The sequence below is a fragment of the Ceratotherium simum genome, chromosome 24, assembly GCF_057802395.1.
Source record: "Ceratotherium simum simum isolate JZ-2026a chromosome 24, ASM5780239v1, whole genome shotgun sequence".
Taxonomy (NCBI): Eukaryota; Metazoa; Chordata; class Mammalia; order Perissodactyla; family Rhinocerotidae; genus Ceratotherium; species Ceratotherium simum.
This window is the reverse complement of record NC_141923.1, coordinates 26408779-26425423: the sequence shown is the minus strand read 5'-3', so window position 1 is coordinate 26425423 and position 16645 is coordinate 26408779. Positions and strand designations below refer to the sequence as shown.

Sequence of the window (16645 nt, the reverse complement as noted above, 5' to 3'; positions counted from 1 at the left end):
CTCCTTTGTGTCACCTCTGGGCCCTGTAAAAGCCAGCAATTATTGAGTACTTACTATGTGTCAGGTACTGTTCCAAGCACTTTACACATACTGACTCTTTAACCTTCACTACAACCCCATGAGGTAGGTCCTATTATTAGCCTCTTTTTACACATGAGGAAATCGAAGTACAGAGAGGTTAAGTAATATCGCTAGCAAGCAGTGGAGCATGGTTCTAACCCCAGTAGTTGGTTCCAAGGTTTGCTATACTTATAGCACCTAGTACTCTGTGCTGCAATTTTCTGATTATCTGGCTACCTCCCCTGCCAGAGTGAATGCTCCTTACTAGCCAAGACCTACGCACCTCTATACCTCCAACTCCTAGCACAGTACCTGGCACATAGTATGTATTCAAAAAATGGCAGGTGGAAGGGGATGTGGTAGAAGCAGAAGATAACCCAACGCCAGAGAAACCTAGTGGTCACTGGATCAGGCTTTATTAGCATAAAGTAATTTAATGAGCTTGGCCAAGTCGACTTCTGGAAAAGCCTAGGCGGAGCCAGCTCTTTTGGTTTGAATAGAATGAATGACCTGTTCAACTCTCTCAGAGGCAGGCCCTCCAGAACAGCTTTCGAACTGACCAGGGCCTGCAGGGATCCTCCTGATTGGTATGGACCATTCTAGCCAGCCTTTATATACATTATTCCCATCATTAGGTCAGGACTGGATGCAACCACTGAGGCCAGGGAGACAAACAGTTCCCAAGCACTACTGATCCTGGTGCCCTGCCCTCTAGGACTGATGATGTGAAGGATAAAGTTGTCCTGGGATCTCCTAACCAGCATTGGTGTCAACGGGTGGCTTATAGGATGGTGAGGTGGGGGAAGGCATTAGAATCCCTCCATAATATCCATGAACCCATACGTACCCAAATCCATCCCCACTGTAAAAATAATAATAATAATATTCTTGAGAAAAACAATTGACATTTTCTTAGTCTTATGTATACAAAGCAAAAATAAAAGTATCTACAGAAAACTTTTTAAAATCTATTTTAATGATCTAAAACGGGCAATCTAAGTTAAAAAAAAAAAAAAAAGTATGCTTGCCTTAAACTCAGCTTCAAGATAAGTCCTCTAGGCACCCACCCTGTCCCTGTCTATTATAGAAATTCCGGAGCTGCCACAGTTTCTGACCCCACCCCCCACAAAGATGGTGTTTCTGACCTGTCAGCACAGGAGTTGTACTTGACCATGCTCAGCATGGCAGCCATGATGAAGAACATCAAGATGGGATCAAGAAGGATGTACTGGGACAAAGTGAGGCATCCTGTGTCTGAAAAACACGAGCTCAGTGGTCAAAAAGTAGAATCAGAGAGGGACCCCCCTGAGAACCAAATGCCCCAGCAACAAGAAACAGTCCTCCTGCACTAATTGCATGTGAGCATTTGTGCAGTCAAGATTAGATGGGCCACTGAGCCATCACTGATCATCGGGAAGGTGGAAGGCCACAGCTTTGGAGCACACCAAAGCCCAATGATATGAAACAGTATCTCACACTGCTTTCAGGCCCTTGACCCAAGAAAGGATCATGTCATTCAGTCAGATAGAGCAGTCCTGAGACGAGGGCTCTTCCTCATTTCCACCATCAGAAAGGGAGTTCTGTCACCCTGCTTAGGTAGCCACAAACTACCTACACCTAGGATAGAGTCTTACCGTTTTACATGAAGTTTCCGTTGGGAGTTTATTCTCCTTACAGGTACCAAAGGGATTTTTTTTTAAACAAAATTTCATTACATCATGCCCTTGCTTAAAGCCTCCAACGTCTTCCCATCTCACTCAGACTAACAGACACCTCAAGACGGCTGCCAAAGCCTGCATGGTCTCCCTACCCATCCAACCTCCTCTCCCAATTCCCTCCACCTCATTCACGCCACTGGCCACACTGGCCTTCCTGCTGTTCTTTGAATGCACCATGTGCTGTCTCACACCAGGACCACCACACATGCTGTTCCCTCTGCCTGAACACTCTTCCCTCAGATCTCTGCATGGCTTAATCTTTTGCTTCACTCAGGTCTCTGCTCAAGGCCACCTCCTCAGGGAGCTCTTCATTGACCACCCTACCTAAAATAGAATCATCTTCATTACTCTATCCCTAACCCTGCTCTATTTTCTACATTGCATGTGCTGCTTAAGATGCTACATTACAGACTTATAATTTACTTGCTTATTTACTGTCTGCCCCACTAGTGGGTAAGCTCCACGACAGCACAGTACCTCATCAGTACCAAGAAAAGTGGTCTGGCACAGGGTAGATGCTTGAAAAACAGTTGTTGAATGAAAAATGAATAAATGCTGAATGGATGAATAACTGAAAACGGAAATTAAAGACATGAGGAAAAAGCCACCAGTTCTCTACAGAGACTCTATAATCTTGCAACATATCTGGCAAAACAAAGCCAGAATCACCCCTAAAATACCCACCTAAATTCGTCTGGACTTCTTTAAATGTTAAGCTCTATGAAATCACGAATTCACTTTCATAAGAATAAGAATAGCAACGGGATCAATTTCTAGGGATCATCTCTCATTTATCCATGTGAGGATTATCCACAGAAAATATTTAAGTTCCCATTTTGCGATCCCCTGCTGCCCAGCTACTTCTGAGGCATTTGCCCTTAGATTCAGTTGAAATTAGTTTAAGGAATGCAAACCAATCTTGACAGTAACCTAAGAGAAGCAGAATTAGAGTTATAAGCCTCCTTCAAACACACACACACACAAATTTATCTTATTACCCATTCCAAACTCAAATGTGGATAACTGGGAGATAATCCATTCCTTGGGATTACCCATGCCAATTCTCCCCTCCAATAATATAAAGGCTTGCTATATATAAGTATTTATATATCTAAGTATTACTAGTGAATAAAATGAGATTTATAATATATCTACCCAATCCTAAAGTCACTTAAGAACTGGGCCCAGAGATAGGAAGGATCCTTGAATGTATTGACTTCCAGCTACATTCATAGTGTGGCAGTCAATTTCCCAAGAAACGTGGAATAAGACAACTTACCAAAGGTGAGGAGGGCAGCGGAGAGCAGTGCTGCTGGGAGGGACCTGGACAGCTCCAATACCGTGAGGTAGGCAAAGGGGACCAGCAAGGAACCAAGGAAAGCACAGAACTACGGAAGGAAATCAAATAACCAGCTAAACTAAACATCAGGGACCTGCTTGATTTGGTACTAGCTAATGTTTAAGATGGAGGACCCCAATGAAGGCATGACTTGGTGATCTAAAATCACCTGGACTATCTATAAATAAGAAATGGACGGTGTTAACAGTGATGCATCAAATCAAGCAACATTTATGTCCCCGTTGAGCACCAACTTGTACACGGACATGAAATCAGCAAAGTCCAGCCGGCAAGCTGTGGGTAGGATGGCACAGTGGTTTCAAGTGGGGACTCCAGGGTTGCACTGCCCCATCACTGCTAACTGTGACCTTGAGAAAGTCAGATCTCTGAATCTCAGCCTCCCCATGCGTGTAATGTGAAAAATAAGAGTTCCTACCTCATAGGGTCTACTCTGAAGGTTAAATGAGCTCAAGTTTCATTAACACACAGAAAGTACTCAATAAACATTAGCTTCCATTACAAAACTATGGGTACAAGTTGAAAAAGACCTCTCTAAAGGTGTTTTAATATTTTAGAGAATTCTAATGTTATTTCTGTTATTTCTCCCTTGGCTCTTTTCTTCAATCACACCAGAAACTACTCTTTAATCTACAGGTTGTATTTTGATTTTGGAAAAAAGATTGATTGACACTTCAGTAGCTGGAGGGCTTTTGTTTTGTTTTGTTTTGTTTTTAACCACCAGCCATCTCTCCACCTCCCTACCCTGCCCATCAAAAGTAAATACACAAGCCCAGGGGATTGGAAATTCTCACATTTCGGTTGTCAATTTTTGTCAACAGAAAGCAATGTGTCCTAGTGTGAAGGGAATGAGGCTGTTATATTTGGCCATTTCAATTTCCATAGCAAGCCCACAGTGAGTCAGGGTTATATCCAATTATGTATGCTATGTGGTGTTCAAAAGTCATTAGGAAGACACAGAATCACTTAAGAATACGAACTTGAGGGTAGGGGACATTCCTTGTTTAATAGGGCATGATACGACCATGCAAACCATCCAATGGTTAGCTCAAATAAGCACATAGCATTTATCTGAAGTGCTTTGAGCTCCTCAAGGAAAGGAGCCTGTAAATGCCACCTGCTCTGAGAACTCCACGTTGGAGGTCAGTTTCTGCAGGTTTCATTTAGCTACAGCTATGGAGTCCAACAGAGTCGAGTGTTTAGGCCCTGCCATGCTCCATTAAGGCTGGTGCTGGGACTCAGAGCAAATACATGGCCTCCCTTAAAAGACTGGAAAACCCCTTCTGTGTGCCTGAAAACTTCATGGGGCAAGAAGTATGAACCTGGTGACAGGGGTGAGGGATGCTGAAATCTTAAAAAAAGGCCCTCAGAGGCAGGCAATACTCAAGCAATTGTGGCCGCAGAGAGGAAGAACATGTAGCTTGCCAGCGTGCTGAGGCCAACGTCAGGGCTGCAGGAGACTCCTGGCTGCCTGGGTCCCAGGCTGCTCTCCAAGCTGAAGTCTGATGCCTCACGTGGGCAGGTAACAGGTCACAGTGTGTGCTTGCTCCTATCTATGTAATCTCTGTACTATCTGTGGCCTCCTCCTCCCTTCTCACTCACCCTAGTTCTGAATCTCTGTATCTGAATCTCGACTACAGGATGTGGGTCCAATCATCCTCCCCTCCCCCTACCACTCCAAAGTCCCTTTATCAACATCTGCCACCACTCCAGGGCTTCCAACTGTAACATTTCTGACTGAGTGTGGGCCCAGGGTTCAGTCAGTCTATATCAAGTCAGGAAGCCTTACTCCTCTCATTCCCATGTAGTTGTGATGCTCATATTTGTCCCCAGGCTTCTGGAACAAAAAGGTACCATCATATCCACTCAGGTAGCCAGCAAGACCTATCAGCATCTGAGGAGAAAGGAGAACAAATAAAAACATGAGAGATCTTTAAGAAGATTCCTCTGTCCCCTGGACTTCCCCCCAGCTGCACCCAGACTTCAGCTTCCCTTGACAACAGTCCATGGAAGGAGTTGCCAGTGTGACATTTTCTCCTGCAGCTGTTACAGAGCAAAGAATCTTTTGTCTATAGAGCTCACTGCTTGAAACAAATCCTCTCTTGTATTAAGGCCAAGTTCTTGAGAACAGTGTAGATTGAACACTTAGGAAGAAAGAAATCCCACAATTTGAAGGGCAGGGCCAGTGACAGGCTCTCTCATGCAGCCTTATTCATTTGCTAAGAAATAAAACATGACAGCTCCTGGGGGAGGCCATGGGCAGGGGCTGATTCCCAGAAGACTGGCCCACTGAAAGGAAATTGGGGTTCCAAGTCAGAATGAGGAGAAAGAAAAGTGGCCAAGGAGCTAGCTACACACCAGGAACAGGGAGAAGGCAAGAAAATGGGAAAGAGAAGTGCAAAGACAGACGCATTTCCCCAGAGGGGAAGAGAACAGTCCCAGTGGAAAAAATGCCAAAAGGCTAGAGACTGGTTTCTCCTATTTCCAGTATTCCAAAGGAAGGCAGCCTTAGCAAGTCCTAAACCAGAACAAATCAACTCTAAACTGAGACTGTGAGTTGTGAATCCTTCAAGACGTTCAAGAGGCTCAGCTTCTTCATTTCTGTCTTTCCTTGGCCATCAACAGTGTAAAATTCTCTTTTCCACCCAAGCAATCAGAAGCAGTTTATTACAAAAATTGTCAGCAAATACCAAGCATCTGTAACAGTCCAGGCTGCCCCAGCCTGACCCCTGTGCTCAGGTTACATTGTGTGGGGGGACAGAAAAAACTGGCTGTGTCAGGAAAGCCCCTCCCAGCAACACTGCTTGTGGGGGCTCAGATTTGGACCACTAACCAACTCACTTTTTTCTTCAAGTAGTTCTAAACAGAGTCACTCTCTATAGTTCCATGTCAATGTACAGAAGCCAAAGTTCAGCAGTAAATGATTACAAAGCCTTGTTTTAAAAGAAAAAGAAGAATCCCAAGGCTCAGAAGTTAACTTAGCATAATTAATTTAATATAAAGCAATATAAGGTATTGAAAAGACAGAGCCATCCAAATACCTACATGAACTAAAACTGACAGGTGACAATCAAACGGATGCCCATTCCCACCTGGGATCTCAGAGGACAAACCCAGCTGGTGCTGGTATAAACTCCCAGACCACTTGGCTGGTCTGGTAGAGTGAAGAAATGCACAGATGGTTTGGATCTCAGTGCCCCACATACTAGCTCTCTGATTGTGGACAACACTTACTATCTCTGAACTACAGGCAATAAACCTTCCTTGCAGAGGGTCGTGAGGATTAGAGGTGATGTTGTCGGTAAAACATCTGGCACTATGCCAAGCACTTAACAGGCACTCAAAATTCAGTTCCCTTAAGGTCAACAGTAGCCCTGAACTAATTTCCTAACTAAATCACTCATTGAAATCAACAAAAAAAGATAAATCTACTAGAAATATGGGCAAATTCATATAAAACAAAATACAAATGGCTAATAAACATGAAGAAAATGTTCAACCTAACTCATCAAGACATGCAAATGAAAACAGTGATATACCATTTTTTAGTCTCAAATTGGCAAAGTTTTGAAAGTATGATCACATCAGTGCTGGCAATGATGTGGGGGAAGCAAGCGCCCTCATACACTGCTGGTGGGAGTATGTATGATTACAATATTTTTGCAGGAAAACTTAGTAATATCTAACACAAATTTAAATGTCTGTATTCTCTGACTCTCTAGTTTGGCTGCTGAGAATCTTTTAGATACACCTGCACAACTATGAAAAGATAGATGTACAAGGATGGTCAATGCAATATCTTTTGTAATGGCTAAAAACTGGAAATAACATTAAATGCCCACCAATTGAAGAGGGGTAAAATAATTTATGGCACATCTGTATAATGGGATAATACATCACCATTATAAAGAATGGGGTACGTTTTTATGTGCTAATGAGGAAAGAAGTTAAGATATACCACATTTAAAATACAAGTTGTTGAACAAGTTTAGTCTGATCCCATTTGTATATATAGTGTTGTTCATGTGTACACGTATAAATATATTTACACTTATATTTGCATAGAGAAATTTCTGAGAGGAGATGAAAAAACTGTTAACAAAGGTGACCATCGTTATCTCTGAGGAATAGAAAAGTTGGGAAAGGTAGCTTTTGACCTTTTTGTGTGTGTGAGGAGGACCAGCTCTGAGCTAACATCTGCCAATCCTCCTCTTTTTTGCTGAGGAAGACTGGCCCTGGGCTAACATCCGTGCCCATCTTCCTCTACTTTATATGGGAAGCTGCCACAGCATGGCCTAACAAGCGGTGCGTCAATGTGTGCCCCGGATCCGAACTGGCAAACCCCGGGCCGCCGCAGCAGAGTGCACGCACTCAACCACTTGCGCCACCGGGCCAGCCCCGCTTCTGACCTTTTACTTCCTTCTGTACTGATCACATTTTTATTATGTGCAGGCATTTTTATTTCTTTTAAAAGTACCTATTTGAGTGGAGCACCCAGGCACCCAGGGCTAGGGGCCAGTGTGAAGTGATGAATACTGGCCTCAGTCCTGCAGGAGAAAACTTCCCACTCGCCACTTCAAGGGGCTTTTTGATTCTTTGACTGGCTTGGCTTCAGAACCTATGAAAGCTACTTTGCTCTCTCTCACAGGGAATTTGCTTATTACTCTCTTTCAACCAGGTAGAGCAGGGGACCATCAGGAGATCAAGTAGGGGGCCGAGGGACAGAACTCCCAGGGGGCAGCCTTAGAAAGAAGGCTCACATTTCTCCCTTCACACAGGGGCCGGATGTGAGGAAGGCAAGGCTTCAGTAAAAACAAATCAGCCAGTGTCTCCCACATGCATGTCTTCACTGTGCTGAGCACTAGGGGACTCCAAAAACGGACAGACAGTCCCCAGCTGAAAGACTGGTCTGGGCTTCCTATGAAAAACCTCCACCAGACGTCTGGTTCCCAGGCTAACCCAATACAAACATTCAACACGTTCTGTTGCTTAATTCTATGGTAGTAACAGATGTAGTGTGAGTACTGGGGCAAGGCAAGCTCATGAGGCGGTGTGGTGTAATGGTTCTGAGGGCAGACTCTAAGCCAGTCTGAACCTTGACTCTGCCACTTACTAGCTTTCCTCCCACTGCAAACTACTTATCCTCTCTGTGTCCGTTTCCCCATTTGCAAAATGGGGATAGAACTGTACCTACTTCATAGAGTTTTTCTGAGGATTACATAAGATAATGCATCTATAGTAACTAGAATAGACTAAGTGTTCAACTACTCTTATTTTTATCGTTGTTATCTTCTAAAGGATACAGGAAGACGCATAACATTTTCTACTCCTCTGGGCTCAGAGCTAATTTTGAAATAGGCCACCTATTCCACATCCCTCTCTCTCCACCCCTCCCACTTGCAGGGGCCTTCTCCCTGGTCCCAAGCCCTTGCTCTCGCTTCCCTAAGTCCATCTGTCACAGATCACCACCCCTGCCTCCCCTCACCCCCTGCCTTCATCCCTAATTACTCCATACTCCAAGATCACTCCCCGACTTCATAAGAGGCAAATTCCTGTCCCCTTGATGCCAAAGATCACAGCCTACAGTTAGGAAGAAAGGACTGAGTGAATGCCAGGGATAATCCATTAGCCTTCTCAGAGGTGTCTGTTTTTAAAAGAGTAAAATGAATTCTGATTGGTGGAATTTCTAATTGTAAAACAGGCGAGCGGTACAGGGCAAACAATGTGCATGTTGGGAGTGGGGAGGGGGCGGGGAAGGAGTTTGGCTCCCTTGTGGATAATCAGCTCCCTGAAGCTATTTCTGCTTTATGTACATATTCCTTCTCTCATTTCTTTTTTCTTTTTTTCAATTGAGATAAAATTCATATACCATAAAATTCACCATTTTAAAGTGTACAATCCAGTGCTTTTTAGTATATTCACAAGGTTGCACAACCACTACCATTACCTAATTCCAGAACATTTCATCACCCCAAAAAGAAACTCCATACCCATTTGCAGTCACTCCCCAATCCTCCCTCCCCCCAGATCCTGGCAACTACTAATCTAGTTTCTGTCTCTACGGATTTGCCAATTCTGGTATTTCATATAAATGGCATCATACAATATGTAGCCTTTTGTGTCTGACTTCTTTCACTTATCATGTTTACAAGATTCATCCATGTTGTAGCATGTATCAGTACTTCGTTCCCTTCTTATGGCTGAATAGTATTCCACTGTATATATATACCAAATTTTGTTTATCCATCCATTAGTTGATGGACACTCCATTTCTGAGCCCAGAGGACTCCTAAAAACACCAAAGATTTTCCATGAAAGCAGCTGGTCTGGAATGTCAGGGAATTCTTTCTACAGGCTCAAGAATTAAATCTAAAACTGAGACTTGGTTCCAACCCTTAGGAGAGAGCTGTCATTCACCACACTGCTCACCTTTCCCAGAGGCGGGTGCACATCAAAGAAAAAGGTTCGGTTGATATAGTAACTTCCCATTTTTCCAAAGTGAGTCTCATCCCAACTAAAGGGAAAACAGAAAGAGAAATGAGAACTTTAAATTATCATACAACCCAAATAGCCTTAACAAAGCATGGTTAAAATTACTGTGAAAACCAAAGGCTATGAGTTTCAAGCAATTAAAGAGAAAATTTGGATTAAAAGAAAAAAAGCTTTTGACAAATGTTTTGAAGCAAAACATCAGGTGGTCATTAACCTTCATTTAGATAGATAAGAAAAGTTAGAAAATATTTACCATAAAAGTTACCAAAAATTTAAGTTAAATCTATACTCATTCTGTATCTTGAGTTTTACTTTAAAAGCACAAGAGTTTTCCTATACTATAGAAAGGTTTATAGTAAGAGTTTTCTTCCAAGTCTGTTCACTTCTAACCCTGAGCCTATTTTGCTACTAGAAACTACATTTCTATTGTTATTACAAACTACCCTGTGGGCTACTGATCAGTAACAGCCTTTAAACCACGGTTGTCACAGGAGTATGATTTTGCTCATCAATCTTGTGATAATTAACCTGCTGACTCCGAACTCACTGATCTTATTATAATAAACTAACTAGTATATACAAATTCAGGGCTTTCTTACTAAGAGCCTATCTAAAACCTATCCTCAATGCATAAATTATTTTGCAAGTAAACCAATGATTCTAATATATTAGCTTTTAAACAAAATGCAAAAATCTTGTTCTTCTATACAACCACATAAACCTTTTCACACCCTACATGAGGGCTTTACAGCAGCAGCCCAGTTATCCAGCAGAGCCTGGCCATTGCTGTTTGTCAGTCTCTCCCCGTAGCTCTGAAGAACGGTTGCTTTCTAGTGACTATCCATCAGGTCAGCTTCCACACACAGTTATTACCAACCTACAACATTAGGTGCAAAACATGCTTTCCCCAAAAACGTACGGTTCTTTTTTTTTTTCACTCAGTGGGTCCAATAGATAGGCAGGAGAGTAAATTACTTCTGCATATGTGAAGCACACTGTTTGACATGAAGTAAGGAGAGTGGCATGGTGATGTCAAAGAGAGAAATAACTTCCAAGCAGTGTGACAAGACAGATTTGCAGAGAGAGATCCAGTCCCAGCTCCACCACTTACTCACAGCATGACCTGGCAAAATCACTCACCCTCTCTGGGTCTCTTTTCTCACTACACTATGAAGACAATAATAGTGTCTGCCACGTCCCCCTCACAGGGAGGTATCAGGGCACAAATCAGATACCACATGCAAAAGAACCCTGTAGACTATAACATCCCACACATGCTGGGCCCTATTTAAACTGTCCCAACATCTGTGGTTAGTTCTGAAGTCTGTTTGGAAACATACTGGCAAAGGAGTATGAGGTTTTTACTTCAAAAATTTCCCAAGTCAAACTAGTAGTAATATTTACATTTCCTCTTGGCTTTCATTGCATGTTTGTGTTGGGAGAGAGTGCTCCCTGGCTCTTTCTTGCTCCCACAGACCTTGCAGGGTATGCCAAGAATGCAAAGTCCTGACTGCTCTGTACTCGGGCCATTTCTCAGGGTCGTGTTTGCAACAAGCAACCTTGAGGGAAGAGCTGGCCTCTCCCTTTGGGACAGAGAACAGTCTCGTTTGCTGCTTATTATAAAACAGTAGACTCCCCAAGCTCAGTATTCCTCAGCTGTGATGCAACCCACTGCACGTACAGGCATTCACCCAGACCCACGGCATCACATGGGACTTTGGGGGCAAGAGGAACTGATGCCAACATGCTGATGCTCCTCCTGTTTGCTGCGCCATGAGAAATAACGTCCTGTATCTCTGATTCAGGACTTTGTCTTCTGCCAGCATCCATAAAAGAGACAGGCTAACTTATTAGTTTGCAAGTAGGGTAAAATAAAATCCCAGACCCTGACAGTTTTGGGTGACAAGCATAGGATGCTGAGACATAGCTTCCTGTAAGAGAAAGGACAAGGGCCCCCACAGGCTAGATTAGGGGATATGAGAAGACCCCCTGGAATCTGGTAGTGAATGCTCTTGCCCAAGTGGTGGGCAAGGGAGGTAGTAAGAGTCCCCCACTGTCCTACCTACTAATGAGGCTGAGTGGAGAGAGGCAGGATTGAAATAAACCGTCTGATTACTGTACTGTACTGATTACTGTCTGATTACAGTAACCCTTGGTTACTGCTCACTCTCTTCTGCGCAAAAGGAGGAAGAGAAGTCATCATGACAATGGGGCAGCAAGCCTAGCAGCCCCAGCCAAAAGGCAATGTGGATGTGGCTGCTGAACCAAGACTCTCTAAAGCTTACATAAATGGTGCTAGCAGTAAGAACCTTGTTACTCAATATAGAACTTAGGGTAAAACGAAAACTTTGAAAGATCTTTGTGCTGTGTGCTCAAGCCAAAAGTGAATGTGCCTTCCTTAGTGGCTCAGAGCCACTCTCTCCCTCTGTGGCACATGATCCCCCCCCCCACCACAATCTCAGCTGTTTCAAAGAGTAAGATGATAAAAGGTGGGGCCAGGGTCTTCCTGTCCCTAAAGGGGACTGAAGGCCATACACACCCATCCTAGTACACTGGGGATCTCCAGGGAGGAGAGGGACTCAAACTCAGAGCTCCATCGGATACAGGGGCCCATATCGCCACCCTACTCAATCCCATGGGCTGGGGGGAGGACCTGCTAGGTGCAAGGGTTACCAAAGGTGCTGAGGTCTACAGGGAGAGCCACAACAGTGTGTACAGGGACTGAAGGAAAAGGGCCCCTAAGCCCGGGGGCTCACCAGACACAGGGAAGTTCACTGGGAGGAAGAGGTGCCAAGCCTATCCTAACCTTCCCTCCCCCTGCATCCAGCACTCCCCACACTCCCCACTGGGGAATGGCATAATCTCTGGGTGGCTGTCACTGTAGCTCCTGATGCAGGCCTATTAGACGCGTTAGTTCGAGGGGAAAAAAGTGTCCAAATTCAACTGATAGGGTCTGAGTCAATTCCAATTGGGGAAGGGAAGGTAAAGTGACCTTGTGGGTAGTGCCCTTGTACTATTGTTGTGGCTCCCACTGCTGAATGTATAACTGTTATTGATCCTATCAGTGTCAAAGAGGACTATCCCATTGACAGACTGCTGTGTGTTGAGAGGTGATCTTGTCCCCTCCTGGGTGGTTGAAAAATAATATAAATCCCAAAAAGAGAGAGGGAAATCATAGCTTCCAAGACATAATGGCTGCTAGAGAGAGGCCAGTCTCCAGGACAACAGCGCCATCTGCTGGACGCAGGCACCAAGTACATACTTCCTAAAAGGGGCAGCTGTCAACCTACTACTAAACTCTTGTTGAAATTGAATGCCTGACCCATGAAGACCTTAGGACTCTTGGGCCTGATATTGCCCCAATCTATGGATAACAAAAGAAGGGCTCAACAAGCCTTGCTGGTCACATGTAAAAGGTATGTTCAAGAGGATAGCCAGCATGGCCCTAGTGGCATCTTGATTTTACATGAAGAGATTGCAGCACCCTCTCTGAGAGAAATTATGTTCCACTCCACCACCTGAAGGAAAGCCGCTGGCTCAGTAGGGCCCTTGATTCACAGAGGTTCCTCTCAGTGCCTGTGCCTGGTTCACTGACCGCTAGGCCACATTAAAAGCTGAAGGTGTCCACTGGGCAGCAGCAGTCACCCAGCCCCAGTGACAACTCTGGAAGGCTGACTGTGGTAAGAGTTGATCGGCATAAAGGTCTGAACTGAAAGTCATCACTCTTGCCTTAGACAATACTCCTAAGAAACAGACAAGTTATATTTTTATTGACTCTTGAGCTTTTGCCATCAGCCTAGCCATCTCGTGTGCCACTTGGAAGACTGAGAAATTAAAAATACCCCTCTTCAGAGTAAAGAACTGTTGAAAAAAGTCATGGTTGCCTGCCGATGGGCCACTCTGGGCCACTCATGTAGATGCCCATGGTAAGGGCTGGCATTCTGGTAAGACTGACGGGAATCAAGCTGCTGATCAAGCTGCACCACCCAGACTACTGCTGTTGCCATCTGGATTCATCAGTGTACCAACACATCCACCATAACAGGCTGGGCACGAAGTAAAGGACTGTATGTTTCTGAGGCAGAAGCCACCACTGCACTGTCGTGACTTGTGACGCCTGTCAAAAGCTGGCCTGTTTGTCTGCAGTAAAGGAAGCCACATTACCCAGGGCATTGACCCTGCCCACTCCAAGGAAACTGACTATATCAGGACTTTCCAGATTATCACCGATGCCTCACTGCTGCTAACACTTTCTCAGGTTATGGTGTTGATGATGTTGTTCCAGTCCAATCATCTGAGTCTAAATATACCACTGTGGTGCTTAAAACAAAACTATGTCGGGGGCCAGCCCTGTGGCGTAGTGGTTGAGTTCGGCGGCACCACTTCAGCGGTCTGGGTTCACAGGTTCAGATCTTGGGCACGGACCTACACCACTCGTCAGCCATGCTGTGGCAGCAACCCACATACAAAACAGAGGAGGACTGGCACAGATGTTATTAGCTCCGGGACAACCTTCCTCAAGCCAAAAAAGAGGAAGATTGGCAACAGATGTTAGCTCAGGGTGAATCTTCCTCAGCAAAAAAAGAAAAAAAAAGTTATGTTTTCAGCTTTCCAAACCATCTACAGTCTGACAATAGTGTACCTTTTTTTGCAACGGCCAAGCAATAATGGGCAAATAGTCAAGGTATCTGATGACATTCCACACTCCCTACCATCCACAGGCATCTGATATTGTCAAGCACTGAATAGTCTTCTCAAAAAGATTTCTGCTTCCCTCACCTCCTCCTGGTTCACACACCTCAGTAAAGCAGTTTGGTCACCTAATATAGTCATCACCAGAAAGGTTTCATCTCCTCTTGGCCACCAACTGGGTAATGATCAGGACAAAAGGAGTAGATTATATAAACGTATTTTGAAAATTTGAGATTCTTCCTCAAGTATTCCTGGGTATGATTTGTCTTTCTTTCCCCTAACAGCAACTCCAGATCAGCCTGGGGATGTCTATGGGATTCAAATTTAATTCTCATTCAGTCACCTGGATTTTGTTGTTGGAGTGACATGGTTCTAGAGCATAAAGATAATGATCACGTGGTTGAGTACACAGCTTGTCAAGTCCCCCTACAGTGGCTCACATGGGCCAAGGTGGGAGACATTAATAATGAGTCCCTGTCAATTTTCTAACAAGGCCTTTGGCAAAAAGGTCTGGATATTAGTAGAGGATAATTGGAGAAAAGGTGAAGTTACAGGTACTAGAGTGGGACACACTGATTATATGGCATTGGAAGGACAGAAACAACCCTGGCACCTGGGAAGAGAATATCTTAGACTCCTGGAAATGTAAAGAGAAGGGAAACAATGGTCTCTTTGTCCCCTAGGCCCAGCACCCACCCTAGCAAAACATTCATATGGTACTAATAAGTCAAGTGGCAGCTATAGCTGACAATCTGACCTGCTCTGATTTGCCTGATGACATCAACACCAACTCCCAAATATGGACCTCCCTCATCTGTGTGCAAACACAGACCAGCACAACCTTCTATCAGTCTGACTGATACAAATTCATATGCTTCTCCTGACACCCTACAGGCCTTAGGCTATGCCTTGAATAGTGATTGAGGCGGCAACTACTCAGTGACACTCACTGCCCATGTGGCTTAACCAAACCACTGTAATGGTGATCTAAACCAAATTTAATGGTGATCCAGATAAAATTTAACAAAAAATCCTGAACTGGAGTGACCTGCACCTCTTCAGGTAATATGCTAGGATGACAGGAAGAATGGGCCATGGAATGTCTTTCCATCAGGCACGGGAGTTGCTTTTTTTCTTTTTAAATGAAGGGACCCATTGTAATTATTAGCCATGACACCAAAGATCAGAGGTCTGAACACCTGTACACAGATCATAACAGATAACAGACTGGTCTTAGACTACTTTCCAGCTATCTGAAATAAGACTTACCGGTCCTTCCCTCCCTCCACCCCACACACAATTATTCACAGGTGGCTGAATCCAGAACCCTGGAGGGCATGGTTGAGGTTAACACCACAGGTTGGCCTCATCCTGCTGCTTTGAGTCTTGCTGAGTGTAGCCTTAAATGCTGTATGAGACAAACTGAACAGATCTGGTTCCTGCCTCTGTCAGCCAGGTTAATCAGAGTAGCCAAAAGAGTTGCATATTCATGTGAAAATCGGCTAGAAGCCAAGACAGTGTAGGATCGAGGGGTGAGACTGTTGGGAGAGACAATCCTCCATGGGTCTCTTGTACTTCCACACATCTCGCTGGGTATGGCAAGAATGCAAGGCCCTGACTGCACTTTACCTGGGCCATTTCTCAGAGTTGTGTTTGCACCAAGCAACCTTGAGAGATGAGGTAATGTCTCTCTCCAGGACAAAGAGTAAGCTTGCTTACTGCTTGACACAAAACAGTAGATTCCCCAAGCTTGTTGTTCCTTAGCTGCAAGGCAACCCACTGTATGTGCAGTCATCCATCTGAGCCCACAGCGTCACTCTGTGGGACTTGAGGGCATGAGAAACTGAATCCAACATGAAGTTCATCCTGCTTCCTGTGCCTGTGAGTAATAAGTCCTTTGTCTCAGACCCAGGAGTCTCGTGTCTTCTGCCAGTACTCATGAAACAATAAGGAGCTAATTTATTAACTTCCAAGTAGGGTAACCTGATAGTTGGGCAGCTTGCTTGCTTGACTCTTGGTCAAGGAGTTCCATCTCTAACATTTCCTACACTAACTTTCTCAGCGATACTGAGAAAACATGGTATCACTTGTTGGCCTGACAAATTAACCATTTTCAGATTGTGTAAAACTCTTCCTCCTTCCAGCTAGAGACTTTTTAAGCTTATCTAATGAAATCTGACTCCTGAAATTGAGTCCTACAAGACAAAAACTTTAAGAAAACAAGTCTCTCCTCACAGGATGACCCCAGACCTGCTTCCTGGGACTCTTGTCACCATCCTTGGACACACAAGTTGTCCCTGCTCCCGAGGATGAAGGCACTCAGTTA

The 16645-nt window shown here is 44.3% G+C and overlaps 1 protein-coding gene across 2 annotated transcripts in view; it reads right to left on the bottom strand.

Moving 5' to 3' along the window:
• The window catches only part of POMT2 (protein O-mannosyltransferase 2), a 43364-nt gene that overhangs the window by 25879 nt on the left and 840 nt on the right, over positions 1–16645 (bottom strand). Inside the window, exons 2-5 of one of the 2 annotated variants that reach the window (XM_004426396.3) lie at positions 9565–9649; positions 4925–5029; positions 3058–3166; positions 1206–1314 (exon numbers count right to left, since the gene is read on the bottom strand). In XM_004426396.3, the coding sequence (XP_004426453.1) occupies positions 1206–1314; positions 3058–3166; positions 4925–5029; positions 9565–9649 (408 nt within the window). The remainder of the gene's footprint in view (positions 1–1205; positions 1315–3057; positions 3167–4924; positions 5030–9564; positions 9650–16645) is intronic. The other variant, XM_087448138.1, reaches the window with a different exon arrangement.